This window comes from Pelecanus crispus, chromosome 1 (genome assembly GCF_030463565.1).
Source record: "Pelecanus crispus isolate bPelCri1 chromosome 1, bPelCri1.pri, whole genome shotgun sequence".
Taxonomy (NCBI): Eukaryota; Metazoa; Chordata; class Aves; order Pelecaniformes; family Pelecanidae; genus Pelecanus; species Pelecanus crispus.
The window spans coordinates 52995666-53014478 of NC_134643.1; the positions used below are offsets into that span (position 1 = coordinate 52995666).

At 39.4% G+C, this 18813-nt stretch overlaps 1 protein-coding gene across 2 annotated transcripts in view; it reads right to left on the reverse strand.

The window, feature by feature from the left end:
- CDK17 (cyclin dependent kinase 17) overlaps window positions 1–18813 on the reverse strand; it is a 93957-nt gene that overhangs the window by 11561 nt on the left and 63583 nt on the right. For both annotated transcript variants that reach the window (XM_075708033.1, XM_075708024.1), the window contains 3 exons: window positions 5933–6058; window positions 1967–2023; window positions 213–327 (listed from right to left, as the gene is read on the reverse strand). In XM_075708033.1, the coding sequence (XP_075564148.1) occupies window positions 213–327; window positions 1967–2023; window positions 5933–6058 (298 nt within the window). The remainder of the gene's footprint in view (window positions 1–212; window positions 328–1966; window positions 2024–5932; window positions 6059–18813) is intronic.

Here is an 18813-nt window from a genome sequence, read left to right on the forward strand (position 1 = left end):
ATTTGAGAATACAACCACCCCCCATCAAGTAAATAAATCTGAAACACTTACTCTTAACATGTCTAGACTACAATTTTCCCCATCAAAACTAATACCAATTTCATTAATCTCCCCTGTAGCCTATGTATTTCCAAGTACCAACAGTACTTTCATCAAAAAGAAATCCAGAAGTATCTGAAACTCTAAGTAGTAAAAAAAAAAATCATTATCACCTTCTCTTATGGCTGTGCACGGTGCTCCCTCTTCATGTTCCAGGCGGATTTCTTTCAGAGCTACCAGGTTCTCTGTCAATTTACTTCTCCCCTTATAAACTGTTGCATAAGTACCCTACAAAATGGAAAAAGAGGGAAACTCTTACAAATTGTTCCTTCACTGAAAGATAAGTTAAAAAAGAAAATATAGACTTCTATCTGAGGTTCTAATAGGTTTCATTTTGTATATGAATAGTTTTTACATTGTCTTCTTTTGATACATGTGAAACTACAAAAATATTTGGTAAGCACAGGTCTGAACACACAGAATACAACAAGGGATGTATATGCTTAACAACTCTGAAAACTACATGGAAGGCTACACACCATATAGCTACCAAAGAAGACAGATCAGGTAGTGTTAAGTTCACGAAGTTCACTGCTGGGATCATTTACCCTCTTGAAAGTCTCTATTTCATTAAAACTAGCTCAGGTATCTCTACACTACACTGCAGTTGTTTCCAAAGGCTGCAGATATACTTTTCCATTACTTTTATGAAAATATTTAACTCCTTTTGATAGCTTCTTGTCTTTGTTACGTATTTTACAGGATAATTTTTTTTGGGGTGGGGTCAAAGTTTCATTTTGGTTGACATAATGAACAGTGAATATTATGAAGCTTATCTTTCTCTTTTTTTTTTTTTTGCTTAGACAATAAGAGATTGAAAACTCTCAAGGCATGTTACGTAAGGACAAGAAATTCTGATAAAACAGCAAGTAGGTACAACTAATCCCAGCAATTGCAAAGAGGAAGCAACAAAGTTACAGAAATTGCCCTAGGTTACGGTACATATCTGGTGTCCTCCACTACACTTTGTGAGCAAGTGAAATAATGTACACCTACAACTATGACTTGATAGCTACTAGCTTAACATCCCTCCAAAGATACGCAATGTTATCTCATGTCTGGTGACCCATCTAACAAGTACTAGAGGCAAAATAAAAGATAAATGCGTTTGGAAATGGAAACGTCGCAAATGGAGGACTAGCTGCAATATTCACAGCAGAGATACTGACCAGCCCTGTGTCCTGTGATGTGCAGCGCATCCCATTCCAGTGCTCCTTGTCCATTTTTGATCCTGTTGGCCAACCTCAACCAAACTGGACAGGACTGACACCTGGCCCCTCCTGAATTCTACCATTTCTCTACAAGTCAGAGGCTGAGTGGAGGTCGAAAGCTGTATTGCTGCCCTCCCACAGGGAAAGGCAAACTCGGTGTTACATACTTCCCTTGGCAGCATCCAGCTGGTTGCCCAGCTCAGGCGTGCAGGCTTCTCGACCGGAACATGCATAGCTACTGCCTGCTCCCTGCAAGCGCTGGCTTCTTGTCCAGTGTGAGTGCTCCCTAACACTTAACTCACAGCAGGAAGATGCCAGACTTAACTAGTTTTATTACCGACAGAATAATTTTGTCTATCTGCACGCAAAGCCAGCCTACATAAGGAGGTCACGGATCATTTGCTAATGGAGTCTTGCTTTTCCCCAGTGCAGTGGTGGTTTTCCAGCTTTTTTTTTTTTTTTTGCTTATTAGATATGTATAGAATATTTGTGTGCTTATGACATTGCTACAAATGATGTGTATGTTTGGCTTATGAAAAGATAAATTCAATGGGTATTTTGAGGGAAATCGAGATTTTCAGTTAACACCTATGTAAAATTTTACATAAGACATTGCCATCAAAGCAGTAATCATTTCAAAAGAAAGCTATACATACCTCTCCAAGCTTTTCTAACTTGATATAGGTTTCCATTTTTCCAAATCCAATTTCTGACTGCAATGAAAAGAAACAGAAAATCAATCACTAAAACTGAACACTTTATTTATACATCATTTAATCAGCAAGCTAAACTTTGTTTCAGAAAAATACCTGATAGTACTTGACCAAACACTGCACAGTTCTGCTATTTTAAAAACAATTCAGCACATTATGATATAAATGCGTCCCAGCATCCAAGCCCAATGCTCAACTTTTTGGCCAGTCTACTGTGTGTCCTGGAAGGACTATGTACTGAGTTACACTTAGACTGAAAGCCCACATTACCCTACCTCCTACTTAAGTCTTCTCCACTCTTCTCATCTGATTACTACTAATGAGGGTGTTATAGCTGAAAACACAGAAGTCATCTCAAACTATCCCATCCTTTCTCTTGCTTACCATCCCCACCTGCTGCTTCTTTCAAAGTAACTTGCATTACTTACTTGTTCTCTACTAATATATATAACACGCTCAAGATCTCAGCTCCAGCCTTCCTCTCCCATTCTGACCTCTCAATGCCCTTCAGTCTAAAACTCTGCCAGTAAAATCCCCAAACATCATTCTTCCACAAGCTTCAGCTCTGTCTCAACAATTTATGTTTCATGGCTCAGAACTTCAAGCCTTTGTGTATTTTACTTGCATCTATTCACCTTCCCTTTTTTTGTCACCAACTTAGCTCTGCAATGCAAGCCAGGAGGGTTTGCCTGCCTATATAATACGTTTTTCTGAAGACTCTTTACTCTTTTCCTGTTCAAATCCACCGCTGCTCTTGTATTTAATATGATTATCTCTTACAGTTATTTTCATGTAAGACCATTGTCAGTTACACCAAAGCTTTATATTGTTCTTACAGTGTAAAGAATGCTGAAATTAGACATGTAAAACACATTTTTAAACCAATTTACAAAGTGCATATAGCCTGTACATTGTCAAAACCCAAACCCCATAAGTTTCATGGGGTTTTGCTTTACTGACAATTGAACATACGCTAAGACAAAAATGCCAGGTTTTCTCCCTAGCATCATCTCCTCCTTCCACTTCAAAACATAGCTGTCCACAAGTCTGAATGTGTTCATTTGCTCCTAAAATCTGATGGATATTGAAGTTGCATATTATTTCATGGTAACACAGTGTAACATAAATACTGCTGACTGTATTAAGATTTGACAACAATATAGTATGAAGATATACTAAGAAAAGTTGGATTAATACTTAATTTTCATAACACATGCATGAAAATACAGCTGAAGTAACTGTGAGATCTTGTCTGTAAACATATTTGACATCTAAGAGAAAGAATGGGCACATAATTATGTTAACATAGTATTAAGAGTAATTCTGCTTTATTAAATTAGTGTTAGAATTGAAATGTTTTAAAACTGCATAAGGATACTTTAGCATCAAGCATATTTAGGAGTTTGTTGAAGCCAAGCTGCTTATCCTAAAATACAAAAGCAAAGTTGGTATTTGACAACTATGTAATACCAGTGAGATTTTAAACATACCACTGATACAGGTACAATGTTAGCAGAATAAATATTATGTTTCCAAAGTGCATTTTGACCTACTTAAACAAACATATCTTGAAATGACTATTAGATGGTGTTAGAATTAAAAAGATAGGCTGCTTAGTTTACAGGAGAAACTAAAGGAGAACTCATAGCCATTGGCCTTGTTATTGCCACAGTCTGAAATACAACTTTAAAGTTGGATTTCTAAGAGACCTTGACGTTGTTTATCAAGACTAACAAACTCAAAATCTTTTTCAGACAATAAAATCATACAGTATTTCCTACATACAGAGGACAGATATCCTTCAAGACCTCCCTTTCAGTATGTTTAATTTTTAATCACATTTTGGTTGCCTGCCACTCATAAGAAAAACTGATTTTTCGATTCCTCAAACTAAGATAAATTTCCTTTTTCCTTCAAAATAATTTCTGAACTATTTAATTTTTTTCTGCAGTACACATCTGTCTATCTTGACTTAACACAGAAACACTGATGCACTGTATTTATGGTCTCTTACTTCTACTGGCTGGTGCATAAGAGTTACACCTATGCTACTGTGCATGCATGTACCTGTACACACAAAATACAATTACCATAAAAGCTGATTTTTTTTTGATCATTTCAAAGAAATACACCAGACCTAAAGTATAACAAGTCCTTACTTGATACTTTTTATAGCTCTTTTCCTTTGATTCCTACTAAGCCTTGAAAAGAGACATGCCTTTGAAGCAGAGCACAATATTCATATATTGTAATTAACAGTCTGCTAGCAAGCTTTCAATGACAATCTCGGAATAATGAGTCCTTGAATTTCTTTTTTTTTTAAAGGTTAGTCTGAAATCATGAGAGGACAATGCAACAAATGCATGCCTGCATACCACAGCACTGCTGGCAGGTTTCATTTTGGACTTTTAAGCCCTGAAAGTGTTTTTAAAGGACAAAACAACCTTGTGACAGGAAGCTGATTCCATACACACACCATATTCATTAGAGGGCACTGTTTTTCTGTCTGTCTTCTAGAAGGTAAAGAAGAAAGGACAACTGCTCTCAGGGATCACCATTAAATGAGCAAGGGGATTTAGATACACAGGACCCGCCACCCCCGCCCCAAGCCCCCAAATACTATATTCCAACAGCGAAAAGGTTCTATTGAAAAGGTACTTCACCAGCACCTGAAAAGAGAAGGTTTGGGGAAGTCTGTTCCTCAGTTCAATGCTACATCAGCAACTAAGTGGTTAATGAGCTACAAAGTTCTGGCACAAGTATTTAAGCTTGCTACATTATTATTACTTCCAGTGCTTTGATCCAATCTTTTCTTCTTTTAATACTGTTCTTGTAAAAGGTGATGTGCAGATCAGAGCTTCAGCCTAGCACACTAAATAGTACTTTTTCAGGGGAAAAATACATGATAAAACTCAACCGTTGCTTTGTTATAGACATTATTAATTCACAAAGAATAAAATAAAGATATTTCAGTTAATAAAACTATTTGCTATATGTACTTTCGTATTTATTTTTCAGCAAATAAGCCATTAAATCAAGAAAACAAAGAACAATGTGATTTCATAAACCTATACAGTTCTTCTCTGCAAAGAATTTCTCACCAATGAATTTGCTCAGGAAGTCAGTAATGGTCTCACAATTCTTTAAGACCTCGATTAAGAAAACCGATAGATCAAATTATGATTGAAATGTAACAGTTTTTTGTAAAAATAAGAAAAAAAATTTTTGGACTATTTCACAGATGTGCATATTTTATGTGAGTGTCTGGGATTTCTAGCATTTATACTCTAATTACAGTACAGGAACCCTCATTCCGCCATCTCCAAGGAAAGACTTATTTTTTAAGATAACCCAATGATCTAAAAAGGTATATGTGAATTTATTCATCCATATTCTTAGGAGTCCACTTACGCTTTTTTTTAAAAAATAAAATAATAAAAACCTATCATCTTAACAGCAATTTTGAGAAAGAAAATTTATCAAATACAAAAAGAACAGTGAGGAGGACCTGCTTTCGTATTATTCATATGCTGCTTTAGGACCTTCCTACTATATCACATGAGAGCCCCAGCCTTGACCTAAGATTACGTGTCCTATTTGCTCAAACAGATCATCCCTGCTCTAAAGAGCAAAAGGATTTAAGTATGCACTTTGGGAGTTGAGTTTAGCCACCGATTTTAATGGGTCAACACCTTCACTGAGAAATGACAGGGCCAAGTTTGCAAAAGAAAAATGAAAGAAAGGGTGAAATTCTTCAATGGATTTTGACAGGTGCATACTGAAGTTCAGGACATAAAAGTCAAGGTGTAAACGAAGTTGAATCATACCTATGGCAATACAGATATCTGCATTAGATGGAATCTGAAGAACTGAGAGGTTGGTTTAGCATGGCAGATGCATTACACTTACTAGTGATGCTCTACGAGAACGTCGACTCATTGGCTGATCAAATGGCGGGCTGTTAATCTGCAACTTTTCAAGATAGCCATCAGGTATCCTGATGTCAGCAGGCAGGGACAAACGCTTGTTCAAATCCTGCAGTAAATAATGTTAAAAAGAGAAGGGTCAAGTATAATTCAGAATTTCCTGAAAAAAATCTTTTAACGCCTGTAGTGTTACTGTTACTACAGTGTTGCTATTTAAAACTGAAATATTTATACAAATGAAAAATCAGTAATTTCACAGAAATTGTTTTTAAAAACTTTCTCTTCTAATAATACTTCAAATTGCTTAGATAACAGGTTCAAAAATTCAGTGCTTCATAATCTCATTACTTTAACAAGAAGAATATTAAAATGTAATTAATTACATTGTGGATAAATGTACCGAGTTTACATGACTACTTATGCATACCTGGAATACCAGAAACTGAGAATTCAGAAGTTGGTAAATACATTTATTTTCATATAATAATTACATTAGAACAACAAGATACCTCCATGATTCAAAATATCTCTCTCCTTTTCTCTGACTACTAAAGTTATAAATTTGCTTCAACTTCCATTCTTCCAGTCTTACAAAACAGAATCACTTCATTATTGAGCCAAACCATTGGAAATGTTAAAACATTTTTCTATTTCAAGCTCTTTAGTATATGGTCTTTAGAAAACCAAACTGCCATTATATAAATGCAGTTTTCCCTACATCAGATTCTGTTTGGCTTTTATCTCAAACATGCCAACAAAATGAAATACCAAATATTCTCTTAAAGCGGCTAGTCACCAGCACAGAGATACGAGGGCAACGCATCCAGACTCACAAAAAATGGGAAGTGATTTCCAGAACAGCAGGAATTGTTTTTCAGTAAAGGTAGTTTATCCAAGTAAAAGAAAATCACACTCAGCATCAAACTATACAATCCACTCCCACGGACTCTACCCTGAAGTTAAGAGGACATCTCTGGAACCACCGTTTTCATACTTTTCTCCAGCAGAAGAGGGAATCTCCAGATTTCTGCTGGTGGACCTCTTAATCAATACTGACCTGACAGCAGTAAGCTCTTCTTGATGTTACCCTATTCTATCTCACCTACCACCTCCAGCTTTGAATTCTGGGCATCCCGAGCTAACCTAAACGCTGGCAGCTACAGCCCCATTCGGTTCCCCTCAGGCATGGCCATGTGTTTCTACTCGTGTCTTTGCAGCAGCTTTGAACTATTTCAGCATGCTAAATCATCGAGAAACTATCTCAGGCGAAGTGCATAGCTTCCTGCCAGCTTTGCGCTCCGAACAGGTTCAGTGTAAGGTCAGACAAGCTCACAGCCTGCACACAGGGCAAGAGAGGCAGCAGGGCAAGCCTGGGAGGCCAGCAGCTAAATTGGCTTAGGCTGCCAAAGAACTGGATCATCAGACTTTTCAAGACTTGAGATCTTGGTGGACAACTTGCTAAGCTTTCAGTGTTGATAATGTATTTGAACCATGTATATGCATGATCTGTACATGTACCTGGAGCAACAGCTAAGCAAAAAATCTAAGTTAAAAATATGTATTAAAAAAATCAATGTAATTTGGCAATTAGTTGAATTTCAGGTAGGACTGAAGTGCTAATATACATCCTCCAGATGATTGATCTACATATGCTATTCATCTATGGCCACTGGATACAGGCAGAAATTTTTTGAGAGATGCCAACAAAGCTTTAACTTCTGGCACTTGACCCTCCTGTTTTCCTTTTGTTCCTCACACCTCCTTAGGTACAGAGGACAAAGTCTGTTAGCTTCTACTTTGCTGCCCAACATCAGCTTCTTTGCAGAATTGCAAAAAACAGTGTCTGTATTTCGTATTTTGTACGGAATTTGAAATTGTCTTTAAACAAAAGAAGTACTGTTCACAGAATGGCAGCTTTGACCAACATTTTGAAGTTAAATTAAAAGAAAACAAAAGGATGTCTCGGTTTTGGCAGTTTCCAATTTCTTTACTAATTTTCAACTTTGGTATTTCAATTTTTTCAAAACACTGGCAACTTTAAAACTGCCTGCGTGGTTTTTGGGAGAGTGGAGAAACTAATTAATTACAACGACAGCTAGCAGTAATCCCTCCAGTAAAACAGTTCTTTCCCACTAAAGAATTTTCCTTCTTTTTGACAGGTTCTGCTAATGCAATTTTTATAATAGGCAACTAAAATCCAGTGAAGCTAGAGTCATCTGAAAAGAGAAATGCCTCTCCCCTACTGAAGAGGGTTTCAGATTATTAAAAATAAATAAATAAATTCACCCTATAATTTATTGCATTCTTCAGAAAATTCAGGTAGCTTATCAAAACAGATGAGCACAAAGGAAAGAGCTCCATGTTGCCTTAAAGAAACCTTTGTCATCTCACTGCAGCAGGAAACCATGGAACTGCTGGAACAAGACAGGAATGGCAGGAAAAGGACCAGCATCAGCCTCTAGTCCACCTTCCTACTGTAATTCCCGATCAACAGTGGGGCAATACCCTGATTTTCTTTCTCCTGTTGCTCAAGAACACAAAATAGAGCAGAAATTCGACAAATTCCAAGACAGCAGAAGAGCACTGAGCTGAGTTTTTCAGTACAACTTCCTGAACACAGTAGGTATCATCATTATCCTATATACCCTGTGGCAAAATAGCTTTCTCCTACTCCTATCTATTAACTCTATGGCATAGAAACCTGCTGTAGTGCTCTCTTCTTACTGTCCCATAGTACTTGTTTGACAGTAAGTATTTTAATGACGCCTGTTTACAGGGATACTGAAACCACGGACCACAACTCAAAGGCCTCATGAAATACTGAGTCGATTGTGCCCCAAAGCTCTCCATCTGCATCTTCTCTCCTCCCACAGCATTCATCCTTGGGGCAGCCAAAGTGGTGCTTCACACCTAGCTCTACAGCCTCCAAGAAGCCATCTCCAAGCATACAAAGTTGATGGGTATGTAGGAAGAAGGAAGCAAAGGCAGCCTTTAAGCTGTGACAGCAATTTAAAGACTATGCCATTAACTGTGCACAGCGCCTGCCATCAGGAAACACATACAGTTTCAAATGGAGAGGAAGGGAAACAAAACAAATCTAAGATGCTTTACAGTTACTAAGAATTCATTCCTTTGGAGTCCAGCTACCATAAAAACTGGAGATAACAACATTTTAGGTAACAGAAAATATTATAATGGGAGCTAGTTGTAATTCTCTTACAGAATTCCCCTTCCTTCATTCTCAAAAGCTCTGCCTATGCCATTTTTGTAGTAGGCACTTGCAAAACCCTCCATGACTTACTTCAGAGATCCATGTGACAACCTCAGTTCTAAAGTGAGCTTAAGCTGTAGACTTACATTTGCTGCTCTACTGTGCGTAATACAGATACTGTTTGAATTTAAGTACTTACTGGTGCAAGGGCCAAAATCTGCTCCCGTGTGGGGAAAATACCCACAAACAATAGCCAACTTTAATTATACAACAAAAACACTCACCCCTCCACTCCCTCAATGTCTGTTTTTAAAAAAACAAAACAAAAAAACCCAGAACACACCACAACCTGAGGGAAAAAGTAAGGAGAAAAGTTTTTCAGAATTGCAATATCTGGTTTTAATATAATTTCTCTACTTATATTTGTAATATAATGGACAATACATTAAAGTAATCACTCCCCCCCCCCCCCAAAAAAAAAGAGTATTTAGTACTGGAAGCCTACATTTTTGTCATGTTGTAAATAAAACCAAAACACTATCCATTCTCCATAACTTCTAGCTGGAAAGTTTCTTTTCTGAAAGGAAAACATAATGATTTCATGGAAACTGCAGCAGGTACTTTATAGATTTTTCCTCCTAACTATCCACACTACTACCCTACTTGCAATACTCACACATATTTGGCTGTGTTGAAATGCCAAGACTTCTATTTTAAAACCATATATTAAAATTGTCACCTACCAGTCAGAAGCCTTTTATGAAACCAATATTTGAAAGATCATATATAAAGTTACATATATAAAGTCTTCTTTGTACTATAATTATCCATTACCTAACTGCCTAAAATAGGCAAAATTAAAGAAAGTCACTTAGACTGCAAAATCAAATACCTGAAAGACAGAAATTACTATGTTTTGTTTGCCTGTACCACCTTAATTCCTCCCAGTTTTTGCAATAATTGAAGCAACCACCTCTTGGGAAAAGAAAGCAATCATAATTAAATGCTATACAGCAACATGAAAGGGGATTCATTAGATGTGCATGAGAGAAATAAGCACAATGTTTCCTAGCGGCTAAATAGAAAAACTGGAAACTAAAATTACATTAGTTTGACACAGTTGAAAAACCCAGTTAATTTAACTGAGATTATGTTAAAAAGAAAAGCAAGAACCCTACCATACACCAGCCAATTTTGAGCCTTGAGTGTTCAAGACCAGGCAGCCTGCTGACGCTTAGGCAACCTCTTCAGCTGACGGCAGCAAGAGGCTTATTCCCCCGCTGTGGGCTGTCCCCCTCGAACAGCCAAGCCCGCACCCAGCTGAGCGCTCGCTCCCTGCTCCCATGGGATGCAGAGAAGACGGAAGGATGGTGAGGAGACTTGTAGGCGGAGGCAATGACATTTTAATAGGGAAAGCAAAAGCTGCGCGCCCAAGCAGAGTGGGAAAAGGAACCAATTCACTGCTTCCCATTGGCAGGCAGGTGTCCAGCCGCTTCCCAGAAAGCTCCCGGCGGCTGCTTGGGAAGTGGAAGACAAACACCATAGCCACAAATGTCCCCCCTTCCTCCTTCTTCCCCCCCAGCTTTTATCGCCGAGCACCACGTCAGATGGTAGAGAATAGCCCTTTGGCCGGTTTGGGTCAGCCGCCGAGCCTCGGGGAAGCAGCCCGTTTCCCCGCTGGGCCTGAAGAGCCTTTACGGAGAGGACGCCCAGGCTGAGCGCTGGCCTTAGCGTACGAAGCCCAGAGTCGCATGCCAGACGCGATCGCCACCTCCGCCCCCTCATGCCGCTAGTGCAGCCGTCCCACTGCAACCTTGCTATTGCTGCTTCAGCAGCAGGCAAAACCTGCTCTCCAGAGCCCTGTGGCTTGCTGCTGCTATTTTGGCGTGATGCCAGGCTGGAGCGCAAGCAACAGTCGGAAACAGTGATTTTTAAGAATTCTTCATTCTCTTAAACCTCTGTGGAATTCCAAGAAACAATGAAAAAGACACTTTCTGGACAGATTACTTTGTCCACGCTAATTTCAATGACTAATTGAATCTAATGACGCGTTAGCGTTTCTCAGAAAAAAAGAGAAGAAAAAAAACCCACTTAAACCAAGGAAAACTACTAAAACAAAGAAACTTTTTATAATGGAAATTATTAGCAGGCTGTTAAAAATGCAGGCAGTTACAAGATCCTGCTACAATGCTGTTTAAAGAAGTAGTAAGGAAGCATGTAAAATTAATGGCAGGACTGATTATTTTCCCTATGCTCTTTAATTTTTGATACTTAAGATTTTGAGCTTGTCAACACTACGGAGTTAAATGCCCATTTTTAAAATTAATTAATTTTGCATCCCTTTACGAATCTTTCAAATTTTTATTTTGTTTCTTTAAAGGTAGTAAATTAAAGTAACTCCCTATGTTATCTTATGTATCCTTTTTTAAACATAACAGGTGTGTAAGAGGTGTACCTAGACCCTCAACTATGCAGAGGGAATCTGGGTGCATTCCTTTGTAACTCTAGCAAGCAAAGGTTTACTGGAATGCAAAAACTTAGCTTTCAGGGACAACAAAGTACTTCAGGTAAAATAAACTATCTTTTAGAAAAGTAAAATGATAGTATTTTCTTGTAGATCACTTATGATTTATTTTTCCAAATGAGTTCAATTCATAACATTTTCTAGTTTGATCCTTTTATGGTTATCTTTAGGGTCAACTTGCAACAGAATATACCAGCGTTCAGTAAACTGTTAAGTGCTCAAATGCCTACAGTTAACTGTATGTTGCTTAATGAGCTATTTTTTGATCCAGTTCCAGAATATACTCTGGAGAACATATTCAGGCACCAGTTGCTTTGCTAGGGTAGCCAGAATGCTCGTGGCAATCTCCCCCTCCTCTACATCTTAAAACCACATTTGCTATCTCCATGTGCAATGCTTATTCTCAGTCTTGCTTTATTACTGGCTGAGAAATGCATACTATTTTCATAATTTGCCTGAAATGAGAATCACATTTGTCCTACTCTGCTTGATGGCAGATAAACATGTAAGCACTTGTAACACTAATATCACTTTGTTTTCTGTGGAGATAAACTACCCCAACTCGTGCTTATCTTTACTATCTGTTTCTGATGCTAGCTACAGCAAATGCTCTGAGAAGAGCTACACTTTGTCAAGCCTTTTCTTTTGTCTGGCTGGTACCCAACCGCATTGCTGTAACTTGACGTGTATGTTCTGTCTACCACTGACTACTTATGCTTGGGCACAAGAGGAAGAGGCAGGCATTTCAACTTAAATCCTGCAGATTCTGTGAGCTGAGTAGTGTAACATTGTAAGTAAACACACACATCTTCCAAATAAAAAACCCAAAACACCTTCTGTTTTTCACACATAGTGGGAAGCAAAAAACAAAAACTCCAACCTTTTTGATATCTTTACTTCTGGTCCCCTTCTGGATATCCCAAAATACTGTTGCAAATATCAGCTTCTTCACTTGCCATACAGAGCAAACCATTCACAAGAGCATTTTGTTACCACATTCTGCTTTTCAAATCTGACTCTCAAACAACTCTATTCCTTTTCTACCTATCCTATTCTGATCTCCTATTCTCCGTAATACAAGCTTACCAGCTATTCCTCTTTCTAATTTCTTGTCTTGGCCCATATAATATTCTTTAGTGCCATAGCGTGACACTTTTCAGAAAGTCTGATTCCTGGTCAACAAATCTATTTCCACTTCTCTTAAACCCTGTCAAAAAAGTACATTTTTCCAAAGAACGAACCTATTCCTATGTGTGAAAGCAACACTTAACTTCTTGCACTTTAAATCAGACATTAAAATCAACAACTCTTTTTCCTTAACTCACCATTTATTTTTTGCTAAGATGCACTACACACTGCAGTAAATTTCACTGAAGTGAAATAAAGATGATTCTGACTCAGGATACAGAATGTTTGAACTCTACATGTTAAAAAAGCTCTAAAAAGAAGCAATTTGAAATATTCACACTTTTTTGTCTGTCTTCTGATTACTCAAGTCATTACATCTTTAACTTATATAACACATTCAGATAATAAACACTAATATTTTGCACAAAACAGAATAATAATTTAAAAAAAACCACCACAACAAACCACCAACCAGAAAACTGCCCTAGGGAAGGATTTGTTGAGGTGTTCCCAAGCCCAATCCTCACTATGCTACAAAAAGCAGAAAAAGAAAAACCGAAGACTACTTTTATTTTTATCCTTTAACAACTGTGCCGATTTGCAGACTGTTTCCTTCTTGCTGGAGTAGCAACGATAAATCTTTCCCAAATCTATTGGGCTACAAATCCCATTGATCTTTCAACTGCTAGGCTGTTTCAGACTGCTACTGCACTCGTAACTGCAGCAGGAGACGAAAGATTCAGGCTTCTGCCAGTGAAGCAGTAGGAGGCAAAAAAAAAAAAAAAAAAAAAGGGCAACCTTGTAGTACCAAACGACTCATCACAAAAACTGGAAGGAAAAACCATGACAGCATCAGCCTCAGTCTGATGATAGCATCAGCCTCAGTTCAGTATTTCCTGAATGTTTCATTTAGCTAATCTAGCAGCTGACTACCTCCAAACCCGGTATTTCATTGCCTGTGGCCAGATGTTCCCATCGCTTCTTGGAGAACAGGCTCTAAGCTAACAACGCAGTGATATGATGTTAGAAAGTCAACTGGCAGAAAACTATCCCTTCAGAACAAAGTGAGTAATTATCTGCTGATGCAAGTTTAGGAGCCAAGAGAAGAAGGAAGCTGGCTCTGTCAGGAGCAAGTAGTCAGTGGACGACACAAATTATATGGCCAAGCCGCATCATTATATAGCAAACCTTACTGCCTTGGTTCTTCAGTTTATTGGTAAGTTACGTTTCCAGACCAACCATTACTTAAGGTATGTACTTACTATATGGCAGCAAACAAACTCTCCACCTCTCCCTGAAATTTTAGCTTATCTTTTAAAAGTTAGTATTGTTAAATTCCATCAATAAAATTTTGTTACAGCCTCACAAAGAAAAAGAATTGTTCTTCTAACTCTACAGACATTGGTCTGACAGCCCAAACAATCCACTACAGATCAAATGAAAATGCTGCTCTCTCTTGTGTAAGCATCGGTCTGAATTAGTCTTCTCACCAGTTTTAGCAAATACCAGCGAGACATGTCAGCTGCAACCACAAGCTGTTCACTAATAAGTCACAGTGCTTTTGTTCACTGGAGAATGCTTAACGAGATCTAAAATGCTACATCATATAACCCTCTGTGCAACACAGTTCAACTTCATGGCATGCTTACTTTTAAAAACCCCACTTTGTATAATATTCTTTCCTTGCATATTTTAAATAAAAATGTGTATTATGTGCTACTTCACGATACACAAAGCAAACAAATTAATTGCAAAACCTTTGCTTATGCCAAAGAGACTTTAAACATTCTAATATACAACCTTATCAGCGTGTACTTACTGTACCATTTTAGTATCAAATACCACGTGGAGTCTTTTTTCTGAAGGTTGCCTTGTCAAATTTCAGCACATTTTTGTCAAATGACAGAGTTAGCACAGTTGAAGCCAACTGGATCCTCAACTAAATTATGACATACAACAAGACTGCTAGAGGCAAAAGCAAATAGAAAAAAACCCAACCCCAAGTCAGAGAATGTATTTATAGAGAATTTTGTTTGGTTACAGCCCTGTAGACTCTTGAGGTCTTGAAGCAAAACACCAGCATATACATTCATCAAAAGGAATCTATAGCATCCTTGCAGCATGCTATTTTACCATCACCTAATAGGATATCACATGTGGCATTAGCCTCAGCATAACATCTGCTGAAATCTGGGATTTGATGGGGTTTGACTCAGTGGTAGGTGCTGGGCAGTAACAGTTGCTAGTAAAAAAAGCTCTGCCTCATTTACTACTACACCTTCCTGATTTTTAAACGTAGATTTCTGTATGTTGTCATCAGTCTTTGTAACAGAGTAGTAGGAGAAACTGCCCAAAAGGAAAAGGTAATGTAAGTTGATCAGCTTACAAGAAGAATGAGGAGGGGAAGGGAACTGGAAAAAATACTATGAGAAACAGAACATACCACTGCAAAAATGCAAGCCTGGGCCCTTAGAACAGCTCTCTGTAATATTAATTCCTAACACGAAATACTCACATCAACACAAAGCTGCAACTACCAGAGGAAAAGTCCCATGAAGAAACTGGCTAATTCAAAATAAACCAACTCCTTGAACACAGAAACTGGAAATCTGACCTTCCTGGACAGGACAGTGAAACTGAAGTGCAGGGTGTGAAACTGCATCCAAGTACTGACTTCTCATCTGCTGCATTCCAGTAATTACTAGAGATGTGTTTTGTAGATGGCTGAACACGTCCAATATGATAGCAGACTACTCTTAAATGGAACGTAAAAGGAAAACCAAGACCAAAAGAGCAGATTGTGGTGCTCTGACCCTGGCTGGACACCAGGTGCCCACCAAAGTTGCTCTTTCACTCCTCCTCCTCAACTGGACAGGGGAGAGAAAATATAATGAAAAAGCTCATGGGTCGAGATAAGAACAGGGAGAGACTACTTAACAATTACTGTCACGGGCAAAACAGACTCGACTTGGGGTAATCAGTTTATTTCTCATTATCCTACTCTGATTTGACTGGCAATAAATTAAAAACTAAATCTTAAAACACCTTCCCCCCACCCCTCCCTTCTTCCCTGGCTCAACTTCACTCCTGATTTTCTCTACCTCCTCCCCCTGAGGGGTGCAGGGGGACAGGGAATGGGAACTGCAGTCAGTTCATCACACATCGTTTCTGCTGCTCCTTGCTCCTCAGGGGAGGACTCCTCACACTCCTCCCCTGCTCCAGCGCAGGATCCTCCACAAACTTCTCCAATGTAGGTCCTTCCCGCAGGCTACAGTTCTTCACGAATTGCTCCAGCGTGGGTCCCTTCCATGGGGTGCAGTGCTTCAGGAGCAGACTGCTCCAGCGTGGGTCCCCTGCGGGGTCACAAGTCCCGCCAGCAAACCTGCTCCGGCGCCGGCTTCCCATGGGGTCACAGCCTCCTTTGGGCATCCACCTACTCTGGTGTGGGGTCCTCCACGGGCTGCAGGTGGATATCTGCTCCACGTTAACATCCATGGGCTGCAGGGGCACAGCCTGCCTCACCATGGTCTTCACCATGGGCTGCAGGGGAATCTCTGGCTCTGGCGCCTGGAGCGCCTCCTCATCCTCCTTCTTCACTGACATTGGTGTCTGCAGAGTTGTTCCTCTCACGTATTCTCACTCCTCTCCGGCTGCAGTTGCGCAGGGTTTTTTCCTCCTTCTTAAATATGTTATCACAGAGGCACTACCACCATCGCTGATGGGCTTGGCCTTGGCCTTGGCCAGTGGCGGGCTTGTCTTGGAGCTGGCTGGCATTGGCTCTATCAGACATAGGGGAAGCTTCTAGCAGCTTCTCACAGAAACCGCCCCTGAAGCCCCCCCGCTACCAAAACCTTGCCATGCAAACCCAATACACAGATATTCCATCCTTATAGAAAGGGTACTACCTAGTGCAGTAACTTTTCTAAGGGAAGCAGCATTAGCAAGTGAAATGCAAGAACTTTAGCATCAGGATTACAAAGGTTCCTAACAGAAGGGGCAAAAAAGCATCAATTGCTGATAACAGTTACCCCTAGAAAATCTAGTAAAAGGCAGGTTAAAGAAGTCTGCCTGTTATCCAAGCTGAAACTATTTTTCTTGTTGCAGTGTCAGTTTTCTTCCGTAGAAGAAAGTCTGCTAATCAAACAGATCAAAAGGAGGTGCATCAGTTTTGTGAAAACCATACTAGGAATTTAGAACACACACCTGTGTCTTTAGAATAGGGATTTCAAAAACATCAAGCTTCAGATGAACTCGAAAGCAAGAGTCTACAAAAATAATACCATATTTTCTAGTGTAACCTTGCAAAAGGTTCAGACAGCTGCCAAGCATGACTTGAATGGAGATAATACAGCAACCACTGAAAATCAAAAAGTCTCAATTGTATTCAGCTTCAATTTTTTTCTGTCTAGTACCAAAACCTTCTGGTAGGTGACCACATGCTTAGATTCACAGAAGAGACGATCAGAAGAAAAGCTATGCGTGCAGAGAAGAAAATTACACAACATCCAGTAAATAAGGCAGAAAGAGTTATACATACGGCTGCTAAGCACAGAAGGAAGGGCAATGGAAGAACCTTTGCTCAGAGAAGGCACTGTGTAGTAATGCCTGCTGGGGATCCAAGGGAGCTCTTGAGCGGCAAGAGATGTAGGGCTGAAAGTTCAGGCTGTCTTTGATACAGTGCTTCCTGCCTCCAAAACTAATGACAGGAGAAAATACTGTACTGCCTCTGACCGAAAGGCTGGATCAGTACTGCCATCCATTCTGCTGTTAAAGAATTTAAACAATTTGATGGAGCCACGAGTGCCCTATTTGCACATGGGAACGGCAACCTACAAACCACATTCTAATTTGAAGCCTACAAACAGCAAATCTTAGCACTACATCAGTTGAAACATCAATTAATTTTCTGGGTTTTTCTCTGGAGAAGGTACGTTTGTCCAGCTGGACCAGCAGCAGATCGAGCTACTGGAGCTGTGTCAAGACCCCTGAAGCAGTCACACCCTGAAGCAGTGACACCCCTGGTAAAGGGTGGAGCTCACAAAACCTCATTTCTCATCTACGTTCTTTCTTTCGGAAGGTGACCAGTACAACGCACACATGACTACAGGATCACTTCGTAACCTTTGTATTTCTCTGTTCAGCTAAAAGCACTAACCCTGTAGCTAATCCTCCCAGGGGAGAATTACACCCTATAGCAGTGTGGTAGGAGCAGCCCGATCTGGAACACGCTCCTGTCACTAATGAGACAGTTGGACGGGTAAGAACTGTTTCTCAGGATAAAATATCTGGGAAACAGGCTGGTGAACAGTGGGGTTATGGCCCTCTGCCAGTTCACATGCAAAGACAGCTTACAGACCTTGGACTTCTGGGAAAGGGAAACAGATGTTTCAATTTGCACAGACAGTATCTCCCTATTTTTTATCCACCACAGCTCTTAATGAAGCATTCACTATCCCGTGCACCGGCACAGGGCCCCCAGTGAACACTTACGGCTTGAAACATGAATTTATATTAATGCATTACTGCCCATGTCTTCTTTTCCAGCAAATCAAAGCATAATTGCTTTAAGCTGTAACTCCATGATCTGGAGAGTATCTCTTTACATGATGAAAGCACCAACACTTAAAATACAGACACACAAGTACTCATTCTTAGGCTGATTCCATACATTTGTTTTGATAAACCATTTTACTGATTTACTAAGTAATCATTAATATTAGCATTAGATTAGTAGAGATTTTAATTAAAACCTAACAGCTGTTGGAAGCCAAATTCCTCACACAATAGAGGTTCGCACCTACTGTCAGTGCGGTTCGTGAATGAGGGGAAGGAAAAGAAAAAAAAAGCAACTGCTTCATGGACCATTAGTAGCCTGTGGATTACAGGCAAAATAAACTTTACCTAGGCAACACAATGAGATTCTGGTATGTTCTCTTTGTTTTCTAAGCACACGATAACAATGAACAATCATTTAAAAAAAAAGTCTAGTCCCATAGCTGCA